Source organism: Oncorhynchus keta, chromosome 25, assembly GCF_023373465.1.
Source record: "Oncorhynchus keta strain PuntledgeMale-10-30-2019 chromosome 25, Oket_V2, whole genome shotgun sequence".
Taxonomy (NCBI): Eukaryota; Metazoa; Chordata; class Actinopteri; order Salmoniformes; family Salmonidae; genus Oncorhynchus; species Oncorhynchus keta.
This window is the reverse complement of record NC_068445.1, coordinates 33,649,710-33,669,770: the sequence shown is the minus strand read 5'-3', so window position 1 is coordinate 33,669,770 and position 20,061 is coordinate 33,649,710. Positions and strand designations below refer to the sequence as shown.

At 43.4% G+C, this 20,061-nt stretch overlaps 1 protein-coding gene across 2 annotated transcripts; it reads left to right on the top strand.

Moving 5' to 3' along the window:
* The first annotated feature begins 6,492 nt into the window (after positions 1-6,492).
* Positions 6,493-20,059, top strand: LOC118358547 (UDP-N-acetylglucosamine/UDP-glucose/GDP-mannose transporter-like). Of its 2 annotated transcripts, none has more exons than XM_035736496.2 (12): positions 6,493-6,712; positions 16,415-16,448; positions 16,639-16,725; positions 16,918-16,985; positions 17,167-17,238; positions 17,347-17,415; positions 17,571-17,673; positions 18,233-18,325; positions 18,434-18,501; positions 18,848-18,926; positions 19,203-19,251; positions 19,363-19,511. In XM_035736496.2, exons 1-11 carry the CDS (start codon positions 6,555-6,557, stop codon positions 19,242-19,244), a joined length of 873 nt encoding a protein of 290 aa, XP_035592389.1. In that variant the 5' UTR covers positions 6,493-6,554; the 3' UTR covers positions 19,245-19,251; positions 19,363-19,511. The 2 variants fall into 2 exon arrangements, with proteins under 2 accessions (XP_035592389.1, XP_035592388.1); XM_035736495.2 differs by having other exon boundaries at positions 6,494-6,712; positions 19,169-19,251; positions 19,363-20,059.
* The last annotated feature ends 2 nt before the right edge of the window (positions 20,060-20,061 follow it).

Genomic DNA, 20,061 nt, shown 5'->3' with positions numbered 1-20,061 from the left:
ATTCTATCAACATATTGATTGTTATACTCGTGATGCTAAAACCCTCGACCATTGCTATACTACCTTTCAGAATGCATAAGGCCCTCCATTTAGCAAATCGGACCACGATTCCATCTTGTTCCTCCCCTCCTATAGGCAGAATCTCAAACGGGAAGCACCCGTGGTGAGGACTATTCAACGTTGGTCTGACGAATCAGAATAGATGGGAGCATTCGAGCAAAACTGAAAGCGCGAACCACCGCATTTAACCAGGGCAAGAAGACTGGGAATATGGAAGAATTACAAACAGTGTAGTTATTCCCTCCGCAAAGCAATCAGCAGGCTAAACAGTATAGGGACAAAGTTGAGTCCCAGTTCAACAGTTCATAAACGAGATGTATGTGGCAGGGTCTACAGACGATCACGGTTTAAAAACAGAAAACCAGCCACATTGCGTACACCAACGTCTTATTTCCAAACAAGCTGAACACCTTCTTTGCTTTCTTTGACGATAATACAGTGCCACCGACGTGGCCCGCTATCAAAGACTGTGGGCTCTCCTTCTCTGTGGCCGACTTGAGTAAGACGTTTAAGCGTGTTAACCCTCGCAAGGCTGCCGGCCCAGATAGTATCCCTAGCCACGTCCTCAGAGCATGCGCAGACCAGCTGGCTGGTGTGGTCACAGATATATTCAATCTCTTTATCCCAGTCTGTTGTCCCCACATGCTTCAAGATGGCCACCATTGTCCTTGTACTTAAGAAAGCAAAGGTAATTGAACTAAATGACTATCGCACCGTAGCACTCCTCTGTCATCATGAAGTGCTTTGAGAGACTAGTCAAGGATCATATTACCTCCACCTTACCTGCCACCCTAGATCCACTTAAGTTTGCTTACCGCCCCAATTGATCCACAGACGATGCAATCGCCACCACACTGCCCTGTCCCAACTGTACAAGAGGTATACAGATGTAAGAATGCTGTTAATTGACGATAGCTCAGCATTTAACACCATAGTACCCTCCAAGCTCATCATAAAGGACGAGGCCCTGGGTTTGAACCCCGCCCTGTGCAACTGGGTCCTGGACTTCCTGACAGGTCGCTCCCAGGTGGTGAAGGTAGGAAACAACACGTCTTCAATGATCCTCAAAACTCGGGCCCCACAAGGGTGCATGCTCAGCCCACATCTGTACTCCCTGTTCACCCATGACTGCGTGGCCAAGCACGCCTCCAACTCAATCATCAAGTTTGCAGGTGATACAACAGCTTGATTACCAACAACAATGAGACAGCCTACAGGGAGGTGTGGGCTCTGGGAGTGTGGTGCCAGGAAAATAACCTCTCACTCAACGTCAACAAAACTAAGGAGATGATTGTGGACTTCAGGAAACAGCAAAGGGAGCTGTCGTGTCTGGAGGACAAAGAATGCTGAGTTGCAGCCAAAGAACAGCATACTTACTGTGAAGCATGGGGGTGGAAACATCATGCTTTGGGGTTGTTTTTCTGCAAAGGGACCAGGATGACTGATCCGTGTAAAGGAAAGAATGAATGGGGCCATGTATCGTGAGATTTTGCGTGAAAACCTCCTTCCATCAGCAAGGGCATTGAAGATGAAACGTGGCTGGGTCTTTCAGCATGACAATGATCCCAAACACACCGCCCGGGCAACGAAGGAGTGGCTTCGTAAGACGCATTTCAAGGTCCTGGAGTGGCCTACCCAGTCTCCAGATCTCAACCCCATGGAACATCTTTGGAGGGAGTTGAAGTCTGTTGCCCAGCAACAGCCCCAAAACATCACTGCTCTAGAGGAGATCTGCATGGAGTAATGGGCCAAAATACCAGCAACAGTGTGTGAAAACCTTGTGAAGACTTACAGAAAACGTTTGACCTCTGTCATTGCCAACAAAGGGTATATATATCAAAGTATTGAGAAACTTTTGTTATTGACCAAATACTTGTTTTCCACCATAATTTGCAAATAAATTCATTAAAAATCCTACAATGTGATTTTCAGGATTTTGTTCTCATTTTGTCTGTCATAGTTGAAGTGTACCTATGATGAAAATTTACAGGCCTCTTTCATCTTTTTAAGTGGGAGAACTTGCACAATTGGTGGCTGACTAAATTATTTTGCCCCACTGTCTAGGGCTATATATCAATCTAGAACAGGATTATATATTTTGGATGCAATTTGAATGGAATTGATGGAGTGAGAAAGACAGAGAAAGTGCTCTCGTGCAGTAATTTAAAACAATATTTGAGTGACAGGCTGTTTTAAAAATACATATCTTTACAATAAAAAAAATGGGACCCCCGAAAGCTAGATGGAGATGGGTAAATTAGAGGCGCATTCGGTCTTTATATTATAGACTATGCTGCAGAAAATGTAGGCCTACCTGTCACAAGAAAAAAAAGTTACCATGATGAGAGGATAGATCAACATGCATTGTGAACTGTGCTTCAATCTGAGATGGGCTGTCTGTCCCCACCCTGTGAGTTGACAATTCATCATGCAGAGGCCGTAGAGAAGCCAAATTTAGACATTGCATATAATTGAAAAGAGTTCAATTTCACGCCATGCTCTTCATACAAATAATTTACTATAATTTACCGGTTTCTCACAGTTATTTATCCCGGGAAAGGGGAGTGGTTTTGGGCGGTAAAATCTCGGTAACCGGGTTCCAACCATTCAACTCTAGTGTGTGTGTGTGTATACATGCATGCATGCACGTAAGAGACATTGAAAGAGAGAATGAGAAAGAAAGAGATCAAAATTGGCAGTAACTATAATTGGCAGTTATGTCCCCTAACAGGTATTGCTGAAAGTTGTTTATTTAGTAGCACAGGCAGGCTTATAATTAGTGGATTGTATCTGTTGTGACTTGCTGACTTTCAGTTGATATTCATCAACAACTAGGCTGCCATTCTACGGTCATTCTATAGTCACAGTATAAAACAACACAGATCACCTGACTTTAAGGAACATTTATGAGTGTAATTCTCAGAAGTACTTCAGCTACCTCCAGTTTTCGACTTAGATTGAAATAGGTTCCAGGTACTCATTTTGGGTGTCGGTACTGTTTATGTTTAGGTGCAGGAGCTCCACAATACTTTGAGCTGATATTCTATAAGAGGAACAGGAGCTCAAGCAGTAGAATATTTGAGGTGTCAGCTCCGATGAGCTCCTGCCCATGTCAAGCACTGGCTACCTCTCCAACTCTTTGTTCTCTGAAAGAACACTACCACCTGTACCACTACAACTGTTACTACTATTTTATTACTACTACTACTTTATTCCCATGCTTACTGAAGCCACTATTACAACTTCCTCTACTGCAATGACCACTACCATCACTAAGGACACCATACTGCAACTCTTACAACTGATGGTAAACATTGCAGGTGGCATTCCTAAGTGCTGCGTGAAGACATCTATGGACATTCCTACCAATCTGCTAAAAAGTGGCCAAACTCTTAAAAGGAACTACATAAATCCACTTTACAATGGATGTAGGACCTGCGCCCGAGTTACGGGGGGAAGATCATTTTTATGGTAAAAATGCACCTTTATAATTAAAAGCATTACATGCATAATTGAATTTGTGGTCACTTTTGAGAATGGTGCTAATGGAACATTCACACTTATAGCCTACTGCTGTGTGCACATTGCTGAGCTCATAATGTGAAGAAATAGCCTAATAGCTTATCAACATTTTAAGCTAAACGTTCTCATCTGTTGCGACAGGCTGATTGCATAAAACAGTTTTTTTTATGCTAGTGGTTGTATTAATTTGGGATCTATTGCATCCCACAACTGTCCCGGACTATGTTTGGAATATTTAATTCATGGCCAGAATAGGTCAACTTTTGTACTTTGAGGGGTAGTAGATTGACATAGGCTAGTGCTTTTGCTGTTCGTTAGGCCTACACATCTTGTTGGCTGACAAAAAGTAAATGTGGACAGTTCTTCCAACATCTTCAATATACGCCTTGGAATTGCACAAGGATGCACGCAGTTGCGTCCCCGATGTGTCTGTCTTCATTTGTAGCCTGTGAGAAAAAGAGAATGATGAAGTGTGTATAGCCTGCGCAAAAAAACAAAGCAGTGCTCATGCTTTTCATGCAACTTTTTTCAAATCATCATTAGTCACATCATGCAGCCTTAGAATGTATTAAAATCAAAACATAAAGTTACAAAAATAACTAAATTAAGTATATAGGAGTTTCTGTTTCTTTGTTAACCGCATGCGCACTCCCTCAAATCGTTTGGAGAAAATATCCTTTCTATTTTATTCAGTTTTGTTCAATTGTATTCTTCATACTATAAAATAATATAAAATAATGCTGTAATTCTAAGCAAATATTGTCTGCTAAATGAACTAGCGTAGCCCACAGCCATGTGGAATAGCCAGATCAGGGCCTAACATAAGGACAAAGCAGAGTATTCTGTTCTTCTGAAATAGACTACATTTTTTTCATATCATGTTTCTTTCGACCTGTCTAAAATAAATCATGTATTTATTGTGATGGGGTAGGCTATATTACATGGATTTATTACACTTTTAAAAGTTATCCTAAAATCACCATGCGCAATGCCAAGTATCGGCTGAAGTGGTGTAAAGCTCGCCGCCATTGGAGTCTGGTACAGTGGAAACATATTCTCTGGAGTGATGAATCACGCTTCACCATCTGGCTGTCCGACGGACGAATCTGGGTTTTGCAGATGCCAGGAAAACGCTACCTGCCCAAATGCATATTGCCAACTGTAAAGTTTGGTGGAGGAGGAATAATAGTCTAGGACTGTTTTTCATGGTTTGAGCTAGGCCCCTTAGTTCCAGTGAAGGAAAATCTTAATGCTACATTATAGAATGACATTCTAGACAATTCTTTGCTTCCAACTGTGTGGCAACAGTTTATGGGAAGACCCTTTCCTGTTTCAGGATGAAAATGCCTCTGTGCACAAAGTGAGGTTCACACAGAAATGGTTTGTCAAGATCGGTGTGAAAGAACTTGCCTGCACAGAGACCTAACCTCAACCCCATCGAACACCTTTGGGATGAATTGGAATGCTGACTGTGAGCCAGGCCTAATCACCCAACATCAGTACCCAACCTCACTAATGCTCTTGTGGGTGAATGGAAGCAAATCCCCACAGCAATGTTCCATTATCTAATTATCTAATTATCTAATTATCTAAGCCTTCCCAGAAGAATGGAGACTTATAGCAGCAAAGGGGGGACTAACTCCATAATAATGCCCATGATTTTGGAATGAGATATTCGACGAGCAGGGGCCCACATACTTTTGTATCTATCATAAAATGAATGCATTGCTTTAGATAAGAGGGTTTGCTTACTGACTTACTGTTTCACAGGAAGCCACTATATAGACTATGTGATGCCTACTTGGTATTACATCCTGTCTTCCAAGGAGAGAGATGTGCTGAAGTCTGTGAGACTGGAGAAGGAGGAAGCGGAGAAAGAGAAAGAAGCGGAGACAGAGGAAGCGGAGGGAGGAAGTGGAGACAGAGGAAGCGGAGAGGGATGAAGCGGAGAGAGAGGAAGCAGAGACGGAGGAAGCAGAGCGGAGGAAGTGGAGACGGAGGAAGCGGAGAGAGGAAGTGGAGACGGAGGAAGCGGAGAGGGATGAAGCGGAGAGAGAGGAAGCAGAGACGGAGGAAGCAGAGACAGAGGAAGCGGAGAGAGGAAGTGGAGACGGAGGAAGCGGAGAGAGGAAGTGGAGACGGAGTAAGCGGAGAAGGATTAAGTGGAGAGGGAGGAAACAGAGGGAGAGAAGAGCCACTGAGCAGAGTAAAACAAAGCTTCAGCTCAGCTCTCTTATCGCCTGCCTACAAACCTGTGTAGAATAAAATGGACTCAGTGAAACGTTTCTAGATTTTGTCATAAAAGCAGCCAAGTACACATATGAGGAACTGTTCTAATTGTATTATCCAGTTACATTCACTAAATATCCATTTGGCTCCAAGAGCAATGACTTCCAGCAGGGAGAATGTGACCTGTGTGGACTCAAGACAGACAAACAAACATATACACAGATACACAGCTAAATACAGTTTGATCTAGCCTGGGAACAGATCAAGTTTTTAAACAAATTCCACAATGGCATCCTCTAATGGACTTACCTTTTGGTAATTTAGCTGAGCGATTTACAGGAGCAATTAAAATGACATGTCATTCTACAAACAAAAGATTAGGTCTATATTATAGCCTAGAAGTTGACCATCACTGGAAATGAATTGTGAATAATCATGCAGCAGTCCATATGATTCAGCAAAATGACATTACGTCTATTTGGTACTATATGTATTTCTCCTCCCTTCTATGCAAAAGGTAAAAGTACAGATAGGCCTATTGCTTATAATCTTCCAGAATTATGCAATTGTACACATTTCCTTAATAACACTTTTTCACAGCAACTATACGGTGTATGTGACAAACATAAAACAAATACGAAAAATAATCGCTGCCTGTTTGAACAATCCCCGCCCAGTCTAACAAACACTTCCTCCACACGATCGTGACAAAACCAAAGTGAAAGCAGCGGAGTTCATTTCACATGTTGACGATTACAACTATTCTTGAAGTAATGTCTACCTCAGCTAACTTGCCAGAAGCCGAACATTCCGGGTTGTTGAAGTTTCTCTCTGCTGCGTTCTACGCCGTCAGTTCATTCTTGATCATTGTTGTTAACAAAACGATTCTCACAAACTACAGGTAAGATCGTTTCGTCACTGCAGTACTTACTTTGCAGAGGTCACTCGCTTGAAATCCTTTGCAAGTGGTGCTTTCAAGACAACTGGGAACTCGAAAACAATCGAGGGTAAATCATGACGTAAGTGATCTTTAGGTCGGGAAGGTCGTAACTCCAGAAAGAGTCCCGAGTTCCCGACTTGGCACTTCGAGTTGGATGACCGTTCAAATCTTTTTTTTTCCTAGTTCAGTTCCCAGTGGTCTTGAACGCATGTAGTGGGAACTCAGATATTTCCGAGTTCCCATGGGTTTTTAACGCGGCATGAGCATAGCAGCTGGTGCAGTGGTTGGGTATACGCCGTATTTCCACTTTTTCTGTGGCCATTGCCTATACTCCACGTCTTAATCCTCACCATGCGTATCAAAGTGTAGTGGAGGTATACACCGTATCAATTAATAAGGCTGAAGGAACAGATCAGAATGTTTAGCTTAAATTGTTGATAAACAATTATTTATTAACATTTTAATTGTGCCAATGTGCACACATCGGTAGGCCTACGAGCAAATGTTCCAAAATGCAATTGGCTGGAAAACACCGTTCTATAAATGCGTACGGTACATACCAGCGCTTTCGTGGACAGAGATGGAAATATCCCTTAGAAATTTAGAAAGAGGGGTGATCTAAAGAAACAACAGCTATCATGGGTTGGTATTAGGCCCTAATCTATAGATTTCACATGACTGGGAATACAGATATGCATCTGTTGGTCACAGATACCTTTAAAAAAGGTAGTGTCGTGGATCAGAAAATTAGAACGTTTCTGATTTGACCATTAGCCTCATGCAGCGAAACATTGATCAGGCTGTTGATTGCACATCTCCTTCATGTGGAGTTGATCAGGCTGTTGATTGCACATCTCCTTCACATGGAGTTGATCAGGCTGTTGATTGCACATCTCCTTCACATGGAGTTGGTCAGGCTGTTGATTGCACATCTCCTTCACAAGTCTTGGTTTTATGCATGTCAACATCAGAAGCCTCCTCCCTAAGTTTGTTTTACTCACTGCTTTAGCACACTCTGCTAACCCTGATGTCCTTGCCGTGTCTGAATCCTGGCTCAGGAAGGCCACCAAAATTCAGAGATTTCCATACCCAACTATAACATCTTCCGTCAAGATAGAACTGCCAAAGGGGGCGGAGTCGCAGTCTACTGCAGAGATAGCCTGCAAAGTAATGTCATACTTTCCAGGTCCATACCCAAACAGTTTGAACTACTAATTTTGAAAATTACTCTCTCCAGAAACAAGTCTATCACTGTTGCCGCCTGCTACCGACCCCCGTCAGCTCCCAGCTGCGCCCTGGACACCATTTGTGAATTGATCGCCCCTCATCTAGCTTCAGAGTTTGTTCTGTTAGGTGACCTAAACTGGGATATGCTTAACACCCCGGCAGTCCTACAATCTAAGCTAGATGCCCTCAATCTCACTCAAATCATCAAGGAACCCACCAGGTACAACCCTAACTCTGTAAACAAGGGCACCCTCATAGACGTCATCCTGACCAACTGGCCCTCCAAATATACCTCCGCTGTCTTCAACCAGGATCTCAGCGATCACTGCCTCATCGCCTGTATCCGCCACGGAGCCGCAGTCAAACGACCACCCCTCATCACTGTCAAACGCTCCCTAAAACACTTCTGTGAGCAGGCCTTTCTAATCGACCTGGCCCGTGTATCCTGGAAGGACATTGACCTCATCCCGTCAGTTGAGGATGCCTGGTCATTCTTTAAAAGTAACTTCCTCACCATTTTAGATAAGCATGCTCCGTTCAAAAAATGCAGAACCAAGAACAGATACAGCCCTTGGTTCACTCCAGACCTGACTGCCCTCGACCAGCACAAAAACATCCTGTGGCGGACTGCAATAGCATCGAATAGCCCCCGTGATATGCAACTGTTCAGGGAAGTCAGGAACCAATACACGCAGTCAGTCAGGAAAGCTAAGGCCAGCTTCTTCAGGCAGAAGTTTGCATCCTGTAACTCCAACTCCAAAAGTTCTGGGACACTGTGAAGTCCATGGAGAACAAGAGCACCTCCTCCCAGCTGCCCACTGCACTGAGGCTAGGAAACACGGTCTCCACCGATAAATCCATGATTATCGAAAACTTCAATAAGCACTTCTCAACGGCTGGCCATGCCTTCCGCCTGGCTACTCCAACCTCGGCCAACAGCTCCGCCCCCCGTAGTTCCTCACCCAAGCCTCTCCAGGTTCTCCTTTACCCAAATCCAGATAGCAGATGTTCTGAAAGAGCTGCAAAACCTGGACCCGTACAAATCAGCTGGGCTTGATAATCTGGACCCGCTATTTCTGAAACTATCTGCCGCCATTGTCGCAACCCCTATTACCAGCCTGTTCAACCTCTCTTTCATATCGTCTGAGATCCCCAAGGATTGGAAAGCTGCCGCAGTCATCCCCCTCTTCAAAGGGGGAGACACCCTGGACCCAAACTGCTATAGACCTATATCCATCCTGCCCTGCCTATCTAAGGTCTTTGAAAGCCAAGTCAACAAACAGGTCACTGACCATCTCGAATCCCACCGTACCTTCTCCGCTGTGCAATCTGGTTTCCGAGCCGGTCACGGGTGCACCTCAGCCACACTCAAGGTACTAAATGATATCATAACCGCCATCGATAAAAGACAGTACTGTGCAGCCGTCTTCATCGACCTCGCCAAGGCTTTCGACTCTGTCAATCACCAAATTCTTATCGGCAGACTCAACAGCCTCGGTTTTTCGGATGACTGCCTTGCCTGGTTCACCAATTACTTTGCAGACAGAGTTCAGTGTGTCAAATCGGAGGGCATGCTGTCCGGTCCTCTGGCAGTCTCTATGGGGGTGCCACAGGGTTCAATTCTCGGGCCGACTCTTTTCTCTGTATATATCAATGATGTTGCTCTTGCTGCGGGCGATTCCCTGATCCACCTCTACGCAGACGACACCATTCTATATACTTTCGGCCCGTCATTGGACACTGTGCTATCCAACCTCCAAACGAGCTTCAATGCCATACAGCACTCCTTCCGTGGCCTCCAACTGCTCCTAAACGCGAGTAAAACCAAATGCATGCTTTTCAACCGATCGCTGCCTGCACCCGCATGCCCGACTAGCATCACCACCCTGGATGGTTCCAACCTTGAATATGTGGACATCTATAAGTACCTAGGTGTCTGGCTAGACTGCAAACTCTCCTTCCAGACTCACATCAAACATCTCCAATCAAAAATCAAATCCAGAGTCGGCTTTCTATTCCGCAACAAAGCCTCCTTCACTCACGCTGCCAAGCTTACCCTAGTAAAACTGACTATCCTACCGATCCTCGACTTCGGCGATGTCATCTACAAAATGGCTTCCAACACTCTACTCAGCAAACTGGATGCAGTCTATCACAGTGCCATCCGTTTTGTCACTAAAGCACCTTATACCACCCACCACTGCGACTTGTATGCTCTAGTCGGCTGGCCCTCACTACATATTCGTCGCCAGACCCACTGGCTCCAGGTCATCTACAAGTCCATGCTAGGTAAAGCTCCGCCTTATCTCAGTTCACTGGTCACGATGGCAACACCCATCCGTAGCACGCGCTCCAGCAGGTGTATCTCACTGATCATCCCTAAAGCCAACACCTCATTTGGCCGCCTTTCGTTCCAGTACTCTGCTGCCTGTGACTGGAACGAATTGCAAAAATCGCTGAAGTTGGAGACTTTTATCTCCCTCACCAACTTCAAACATCAGCTATCCGAGCAGCTAACCGATCGCTGCAGCTGTACATAGTCTATTGGTAAATAGCTCACCCTTTTCACCTACCTCATTCCCATACTGTTTTTATACTGTTTTTATTTATTTACTTTTCTGCTCTTTTGCACACCAATATCTCTACCTGTACATGCCCATCTGATCATTTATCACCAGTGTTAATCTGCAAAATTGTATTATTCGCCTACCTCCTCATGCCTTTTGCACACATTGTATATAGACTGCCCATTTTTTTCTACTGTGTTATTGACTTGCTAAATTGTTTACTCCATGTGTAACTCTGTGTTGTCTGTTCACACTGCTATGCTTTATCTTGGCCAGGTCGCAGTTGCAAATGAGAACTTGTTCTCAACTAGCCTACCTGGTTAAATAAAGGTGAAATAAAATAAAAAATAAAACATGGAGTTGATCAGGCTGTTGATTGCACATCTCCTTCACATGGAGTTGGTCAGGCTGTTGATTGCACATCTCCTTCACATGGAGTTGGTCAGGCTGTTGATTGATTGCACATCTCCTTCACATGGAGTTGATCAGGCTGTTGATTGCACATCTCCTTCACATGGAGTTGATCAGGCTGTTGATTGCACATCTCCTTCACATGGAGTTGATCAGGCTGTTGATTGCACATCTCCTTCACATGGAGTTGATCAGGCTGTTGATTGCACATCTCCTTCACATGGAATTCATCAGGCTGTTGATTGCACATCTCCTTCACATAGAGTTGATCAGGCTGTTGATTGTGGCCTGTGGCCTCTGGAACACACTGTCGTACACGTCGATCCAGAGCATCCCAGACGTTCTCAATGGGTGACATGTCTCGTGATTATGCAGGCCATGCGAGAACTGGGACATTTTCAGCTTCCAGGAATTGTGTACAGATCCTTGTGACAGGGGGCAGTGCATTATCATGCTGAAACATGAGGTGATGGCAGCGGATGAATGGCACAACAATGGGCCTCAGGATCTCATCACAGTATCTCTGTGTATTTAAATTGCCATAGATACAATTCATTGTGTCCGTTGTCTGAAGCTTATGCCTGCCCATACCATAACCCTATCGCCACCATGGGGCACTGTATTCACAACGTTGACATCAGCAAACCGCTCACCCACACCACGTTTACCATCTGCCCGGCACAGTTGAAACCAGGATTCATCCGCGAAGAGCACACTTCTCCAGCGTGCCAGTGGCCATCGAAGGTGAGCATTTACCCACTGAAGTCGGTTACAATGCCGAACTGCAGTCAGGGCAATACCCTGGTGAGAACAACGAGCATACAGCTTACCTGAGACGGGCACATCGCGCACCGCTCCCGAGCATACTACTTGCCAATGTCCAGTCTCTTGACAACAAGGTTGATGAAATCCGAGCAAGGGTAGCATTCCAGAGAAACATAAGAGACTGCAACTTTCTTTTCTTCACGGAAACATGGCTCACTCGAGACACGCTATTGGAGTCGGTACAGCCAGCTGGTTTCTTCCGGCATCGCGCCAACAGAAACAAGCATCTTTCTGGTAAGAAGAGGGGCAGGGGGGTATGCCTTATGATTAACAAGACGTGGTGTTATCATAACAACATACAGGAAATCAAGTCCTTCTGTTCACCTGACTTAGAATTCCTCACAATCAAATGTCGACCGCATTATCTACCAAGATAATTCTCTTCGATTATAATCAAAGCCGCATATATTCCCCCCCAAGCAGATGTATCGATGGCCCTGAACAAACTTTATTTGACTATGTAAACTGGAAACCACATCCTGAGGCTGCATTAATTGTAGCTAGGATTTTAACAAGGCTAATCTGAAAACAATAATAATAATAATATATGCCATTTAGCAGACGCTTTTATCCAAAGCGACTTAGTCATGTGTGCATACATTCTACAAGACTCTCTAAATTCTATCAGCATATCGATTGTGCTACCAGGGCTGGTAAAACCCTGTAACATTGTTATTCTAACTTCCGCGATGCATATAAGGCCCTCCCCCGCCCTCTTTTCGGAAAAGCTGACCACGAATCCATTTTGTTGCTCCTAGCCTATAGACACAGACTTAAACAGGAAGCTCCCGCGCTCCAGTCTCTTCAACGCTGGTCTGACCAATCTGATTCCACGCTTGAAGATTGCTTCAATCACATGGATTGGGATATGTTCCGCATTGCGTCAAACAACAACATTGACGAATACGCTGATTTGGTGAGCGAGTTCATTAGCAAGTGCATTGGTGATGTCGTACCCACAGAAACTATTAAAACATTCCCAAACCAGAAACCGTGGATTGATGGCAGCATTCGCGCGAAACTGAAAGCACGAACCACTCCTTTTAACCAGGGCAAGGTGACCGGAAACATGACCGACTACAAACAGTGTAGCTATTCCCTCCGCAAGGCAATCTAACAAGCTAAGCGTCAGTATAGAGACAAAGTAGAGTCGCAATTTCAACGGCTCAGACACAAGAGGTATGTGGCAGATCTACAGTCAATCACGGATTACAAAATGAAAACCAGCCAAATCAAATCAAACCGTCGCAGACCAGGATGTCTTGCTCCCAGACAGACTAAACAACTTCTTTGCTCGCTTTGAGGACAATACAGTGCCACTGACACGGCCCACTACCAAAACCTGTAGACTCTCCTTCACTGCAGCCGACGTGAGTAAAACATTTAAAAGTGTTAACCCTCGCAAGGCTGCAGGCCCAGACGGCATCCCCAGCCGCGTCCTCAGAGCATGTGCAGACCAGCTGGCTGGTGTGTTTACAGACATATTCAATCAATCCTTATCCCAATCTGCTGTTCCCACATGCTTCAAGAGGGCCACCATTGTTCCTGTTCCCAAGAAAGATAAAGTAACTGAGCTAAATGACTCCCGCCCCGTAGCACTCACGTCCGTCATCATGAAGTGTTTTGAGAGACTAGTCAAGGACCATATCACCTGCACCCTACCTGACACCCTAGACCCACTACAATTTGCTTACCGCCCCAATAGGTCCACAGACAACACAATCGCAACCACACTGCACACTGTCCTAACCCATCTGGACAAGAGGAATACCTATGTGAGAATGCTGTACTACAGCTCAGCATTTAACACCATAGTACCCTCCAAACTCGTCATCAAGCAGTCTCGAGCCCGCCCTGCCCAACTGGGTACTGGACTTCCTGACAGGCTGCCCCAAGGTGGTGAGGGTAGGTAACAACATCTCCACCCCGCTGATCCTCAACACTGGGGCCCCACAAGGGTGTGTACTGAGCCCTCTCCTGTACTCCCTGTTCACCCACGACTGCGTGGCCATGCATGCCTCCAACTCAATCATCAAGTTTGTAGATGACACTACAGTGGTAGGCTTGATTACCAACAACGACGAGACAGCCTACAGGGAGGAGGGGAGGGCCCTCGGAGTGTGGTGTCAGGAAAATAACCTCTCACTCAATGTCAACAAAACAAAGGAGATGATCGTGGACTTCAGGAAACAGCAGAGGGCGCACCCCCTATCCACATCGACGGGACTGTAGTGGAGAGGGTAGTAAAGTTTTAAGTTCCTCGGCGTACACATCACGGACAAACTGAATTGGTCCACCCACACAGACAGCGTGGTGAAAAAGGCGCCGCAGCGCCTCTTCAACCTCAGGAGGCTGAAGAAATTTGGCTTGTCACCAAAAGCACTCACAAACTTTTACAGATGCACAATCGAGAGCATCCTGTCGGGCTGTAACACTGCCTGGTACGGCAACTGCTCCGCCCACAACCGTAAGGCTCTCCATAGGGTAGTGAGGTCTGCACAATGCGTCATCGGGGGCAAATGACCTGCCCTCCAAGACACCTACTCCACCCGATGTCACAGGAAGGCCATAAAGAACATCAAGGACAACAACAACCCGAGACACTGCCTGTTCACCCCGCTATCATCCAGAAGGCAAGGTCAGTACAGGTGCATCAAAGCAGGGACAGAGAGACTGAAAAACAGCTTCTATCTCAAGGCCATTAGACTGTTAAACAGCCACCACTAACATTGAGTGGCTGCTGCCATCATACTGACTCAACTCCAGCCACTTTAATATTGGATTTTTTTTTCTTCAAATGTATCACTAGCCACTTTAAACAATGCCACTTCATATAATGTTTACATACCCTACATTACTCATCTCATATGTATATACTGTACTCTATACAATCTACTGCATCTTGCCTATGCCGTTCTGTACCATCGCTCATTCGCTCATTCATATTTCTTTATGTACATATTCTTTATCCCTTTACACTTGTGTGTATAAGGTAATAGTTGTGGAATTGTTAGGTTAGATTACTCATGGGTTATTACTGCATTGTCAGAACTAGAAGCACAAGCATTTCGCTACACTCGCATTAACATCTGCTAACCATGTGTATGTGACAAATAAAATTAGATTTGATAGTTTGTGCAGAAATTCTTTGATTGTACAAACTGTTTCATCAGCTGTCTCGGTGGCTGGTCTCAGTCTCCAGCAGGATATGCAGGTCCTGGGCTGGTGTAGTTACACGTGGTCTCCGGCTGGACGTACTACCATGTTCTCTAAAACGACGTTGGAGGATGTTGTAGAACATTCAACTCTTTGGCAACAGCTCTGGTGGACATTCCTGCAGTCAGCATGCCAATTGCACACTTCCTCAACTTGAGACATCTGTGGTATTGTCCCATTTTAGTGTCCTTTTATTGTCCCCAGAACAAGGTGCACCTGTGTGATGATCATGCTGTTTAATCAGCTTCTTGTTATGCCACACCTGTCAGGTGGATGGATTGTAAAGGAGAAATGCTCACTAACAGGGATGTAAACATAGTTGTTGCCAAAATTTGAGAAAAATAAGCTTTATGTGCGTATGGAAAATTTCCAGGATCTTTTATTTCCGCTCATAAAATAGGGTGGGTATAATTTGTGTCACGTTCCAACAGGAATCTGTAACAAAAACTTCGTAAAGTACAAGGTTGCCAACAAACAACGTACACAAAGTAGGTATCAACTCACCACATAGCTTATTCTTAATGTTTGTCCATTGGCTTCCAGAGTGAGGACAGACATTTTTCAGAATAAACGATGGGAGTGAAAAACGTAATGAAATAGCCCACTCCTTACCCTGTGTCTTATTATGCCGCTATACAACTTTCGTATGCGTTGTTTGTTGGCAGCCTTGTTATTTTACAACGTTTTTGCAACAGATTTCTGTTGGAAGTTTCCATAAATTATACCCACCCCATGAAACATGGGACCAACACTTTACATGTTGCGTTTTATATTTTTGTTCAGCATAGCTACAAAGTAGCCTGTGGCTATCTGGCAGAATTATATGATTATTTTCACCAATCCAGTGGGCATTTGTTTACCAAACTCTGTCTCATGTGCGCTACAAACACCAGTAACCAAACGAGCATGTCTAGAATTAAAAGGTAACTTCACTCAAACCTACATATCTTAGATTTTTCCTTGACCTCAAAAGTGGTCTGCTGATGTGATCTAAGGATTGTTGTGGACTTAGAACATCCTATTTTGTTCTTGTTCTATTTAAAAAAGTGCGACCAATTGAAAAGAATGGTGGAAATTTGAAACCTGTGAATTTCTGTCTCAGTTGAGTCTCCATTTATCTGTTTCAATAATATGCCTACTATTAGCCTACCAAGACCGATATGGAAGCAAAGGTATCTGATATTTTTAGGTTATTAAGAGTGTATGTCACAATTTGTCATGTAATTTTTCTTCACATAGGGTGCCGTTCCTTCGCCGGGTTGGCCGTTTTGAATATTTGAGCAAAATTAGAGTATACCTACTTCCCCAGGCAACACTGAACTTGAAGCTCCAACAGGCAGACAGTTGTTATGGGGTTGTTACAGTTTAGTAAAACGTCTTCTTTATTGACCAATAACATCTCTTTTCTCTCTCTTAGATTTCCCTCGTACATGTTTCTAGGAATTGGACAGGTAATATACCTCAATTCAGGATTCTTGAGGTAGAAGTTGCACAACAGATATACCCTCAGATTACCTTCATATCATCACAACCAACAAACCAAATTGTTGATGTAAAAAATATCTGATTCAATGTCAGTAACGCAAAATTGCCATCTTCTCATAAATAACGAACCCCCTCTTGATTTCCCCCTTTTTCCAGATGGCCACTACAATCATCATTCTCTATGCTGCTAAAATTAACCAAACAGTTCACTTTCAAGACTTTGACAGAAGCATTTTCATCAAAGTAAGTGTTTTTATTAAGTGAAGTGTGTTATATTCTTGTTTCAATCCTATGCCTGTCTGTCACAGATGCATACAACAAAAGGTGAACCACAATAAGTCTAAAAAATAGTCAGATGTTCCAAGATGTATTTTTGCAGTTTGCCATCAATATAACATCTTGAATTAATTCATTAAATGAATGATTGCTATACAGATCTTCCCTCTACCTCTGCTGTATGTTGGAAACCACATAACAGGACTGGCGGGTACAAAGAAGTTAAGGTACAATGGAGTCTAAATTCAAGAGTGAAACTTAATGCATTAGTTTCAGATATCCTCTCAATTACAGTATGTACAACTTAAACACCACTCATAGGGACTTAGACCAGTGTTGCCAAGCACTCTGACAAATGCATTTATAAAAAAGCAGACAAATGTGATTGATCAATTTAATCCTTTACAGTTTACCCATGTTCACAGTGTTAAGGAAGTTCACCATATTGATGACAATGATCATGGAAGCAAGGATATTGAAGTTTGTGGCCATTTTTTCACATCTGTATATTTTATTGTCATCAACTGCTAATTTACAGTTCAGTTCAGCCTTACAGTATTAACATGTGAATTTCAATATCCTCTCCAGAAAACAAATCCCTAGTCGTCTGATCTACAGTGTTTTGGCCATCGTTTTTGGAGCATTGGTGGCAGCAAGGTAAGTTGCAACTCAAATGTTCACACTGTTAACAAATTCCTGTTGAATGAGCTACTCTTCTCTGCTTGATATTACTTCTGAAAACATCAAAGATACTTTGAAGGAAGTCTTCATTACCATTATGAATAAAATGTTCCCTTTATTTTCTCCTATAGCTCTGACTTGGCCTTTGATGCCGAGGGCTACACATTCATTCTGCTTAATGATGTCTTCACTGCTGCCAGTGGTGTGTACACCAAGAAGAAACTGGGAACTGAGGTAGGACACATTCTTGCCACACTATAATAATAAGAGATAACACCTTGATTTGAGCACGTAAACTTGTTTAATTATTTTTTTTCTAATAAAATCCCAGAATGGTTCTGGATACTTTGAAAATACCAAGCACCTGATACTACATTCTCTTTACAGGTAGATACTTCCAGTTTTCAGATGAAGTTATTCTTTAACAGACACAGGAGACTGCATACATATTTCTAAGGCAGCTTGGATGAATCCAGACATCATGTATGTTTACGTTCCAGCCATGTGAGGAAAGGTTGAGGAGGTGAGGTATTGCTGACCTGAGCTCTATTGGTTGCATTGTGTAGGGTCTGAATTTGCATGATAATGACCTAATTGTGGCCAGGTTAAGTGATGTTGATTCATTTGTTAGGATGCACACTGGTAAAGTAAACAGTGCAGTATGCCTACCATGGTTGATCATTTTACCTTTAAGCTCCAGCAACACTCTCCTCTTATAGTTGAGAAGTTGAATAGCTAACTGTTTTGTGTAATACTGACTCACGTAAAATTGTATTTTCTATTTTCTTTAAAGGGTCTTGGAAAATATGGGATCTTATTTTACAATGCATTCATCATTTTCATTCCAACTCTTTTGGCTAGTGCTTTCACTGGGGATTTACACAAGGTAAATGCATTTCCCTTTTTCTCTGGATATACGTTGATTTTAGGCCCAGATCTAGGATCAGCTAATCCCTGTCTGACCTTGCCTGTGTGTGTGGTTTTGTGTTGACAGGCCATTACATATGAACACTGGTTGAACACCCCCTTTGTTTCTTGCTTCCTTATGTCCTGCATCATGGGGTGAGTGTACACATTACTGAAAGAGAAACTGCCAGCATATCCCTTTCTCTATGGCTGTTAAGAGGCATTGTTCCACCTAAACTAGGCAGTATAGTATGTTGATGTTCAGCATTGTAAGAGCAATGAAGTGTAGACTGAATGAGGATATACTTCCTTACCAACCAGAGGCAGAGCAGAACACTGAGACACGCCCCATCTTAGCCTTGGCGTGGTCCCACTGGGCTCCATTGTTGCCGACAACTTCCTCTAACAATTCTCAGGACATATCAGAACATTAAATATACCCCCAGTAGAGGGTGGTGATGGCCTTCTTAATAAGAAGATCTTGTGCTTCTCTCTGTTTCAGGTTTGTGCTGATGTATTCAATAGTGCTGTGTAGCCACTACAACTCAGCACTCACCACCACAGTGGTGGGAGCAATTAAGGTAAGAAGAACAACTGGACCAGTAACATGTGGGTCAATATGTTTGTTCCTAACATTTAGGGTTATATTGACACAGCTGGGTCAGGGTCAGTGAGCACAAAAGGGGAAAAACGTGTTTTCAAATGCAACCCTGATGCGAATGCCTGTGGGGAATCGTATTCTGATCATTTCCATCTCATGAGTCCACATACCCATGAATATCATGTCAAGTCAACTATATAGTGTATCAATTGTTTTCCTCAGAATGTTGCTGTAGCCTACATCGGTATGTTTTTAGGTGGAGATTACCTCTTTTCATGGACAAACTTCCTGGGCTTGAATATTTGGTAAGAATAGATGAATGTTTTATTCACACATTAGCAAAAGAAACCTGTTGCTATACCATTTCTATTCTGTTTTTGCCAATGTCCAACTCTGTAGTTCTCTCTTCTCGTCAGTATATCAGGGGGACTTGTGTATTCCTACCTGACGTTCCACAGCAGCAGCAAACCATCCCAATGCAATGGAAGCAGAATCCAGAAAAAACAGGATCAGCTGAAGATTCCCATTATGGAAGATTCCACAGACAGACTCCTTGTAAAATAAGTTCTCTTTATTTAACCTTTTATCAGGGTCCCATTGAGACCAAGGCCTCTTTTTGAAGGGAGCTCTGCGTGAACACAATTTGTAAGTGAATACACCTGCGATACAACTGGTCATGATGCCATAGTTTATTTTCTGTACTGTAAGCACAACCCTTTGTAACTGCTCCATATTGTAGCAGACGTTCTTACATTTTAATGTAACTTTATGAAAAATTATGATCATACTTTTGACAATGTTTATTATTTGTGTTGCAAGTTTAAACCTGTAATTTTAATTGTGTTGTCAAGACAAGTGGTGTTATACTATCTATACATACATACATACATACATACATACATACATACATACATACATACATACATACATACTAGTACATGTGTAAATAGCAATGGCCACTAGTGGTTACTAAGCAACCCGTGAAACCAATGTGTGTACTGAGAGACGTAATGTAGTGTATTGAGCTGTATGTTCAAGGACAACTGAACTGCAGTGTAGTGATGATGAAGCTCTTACCAACCATTAGCATAGCAATAAACTAGAAGGAATGAACC

Excerpts from the sequence above, each read along its gene's own strand:
- LOC118358547 (XM_035736495.2), top strand. The coding sequence starts at position 6,555 with ATGTTGACGATTACAACTATTCTTGAAGTAATGTCTACCTCAGCTAAC. Across the intron at positions 16,726-16,917 it reads ACAGAAGCATTTTCATCAAA|ATCTTCCCTCTACCTCTGCT; the intron begins GTAAGTGTTTTT and ends ATTGCTATACAG. Across the intron at positions 17,674-18,232 it reads AGAAGAAACTGGGAACTGAG|GGTCTTGGAAAATATGGGAT; the intron begins GTAGGACACATT and ends TTTTCTTTAAAG.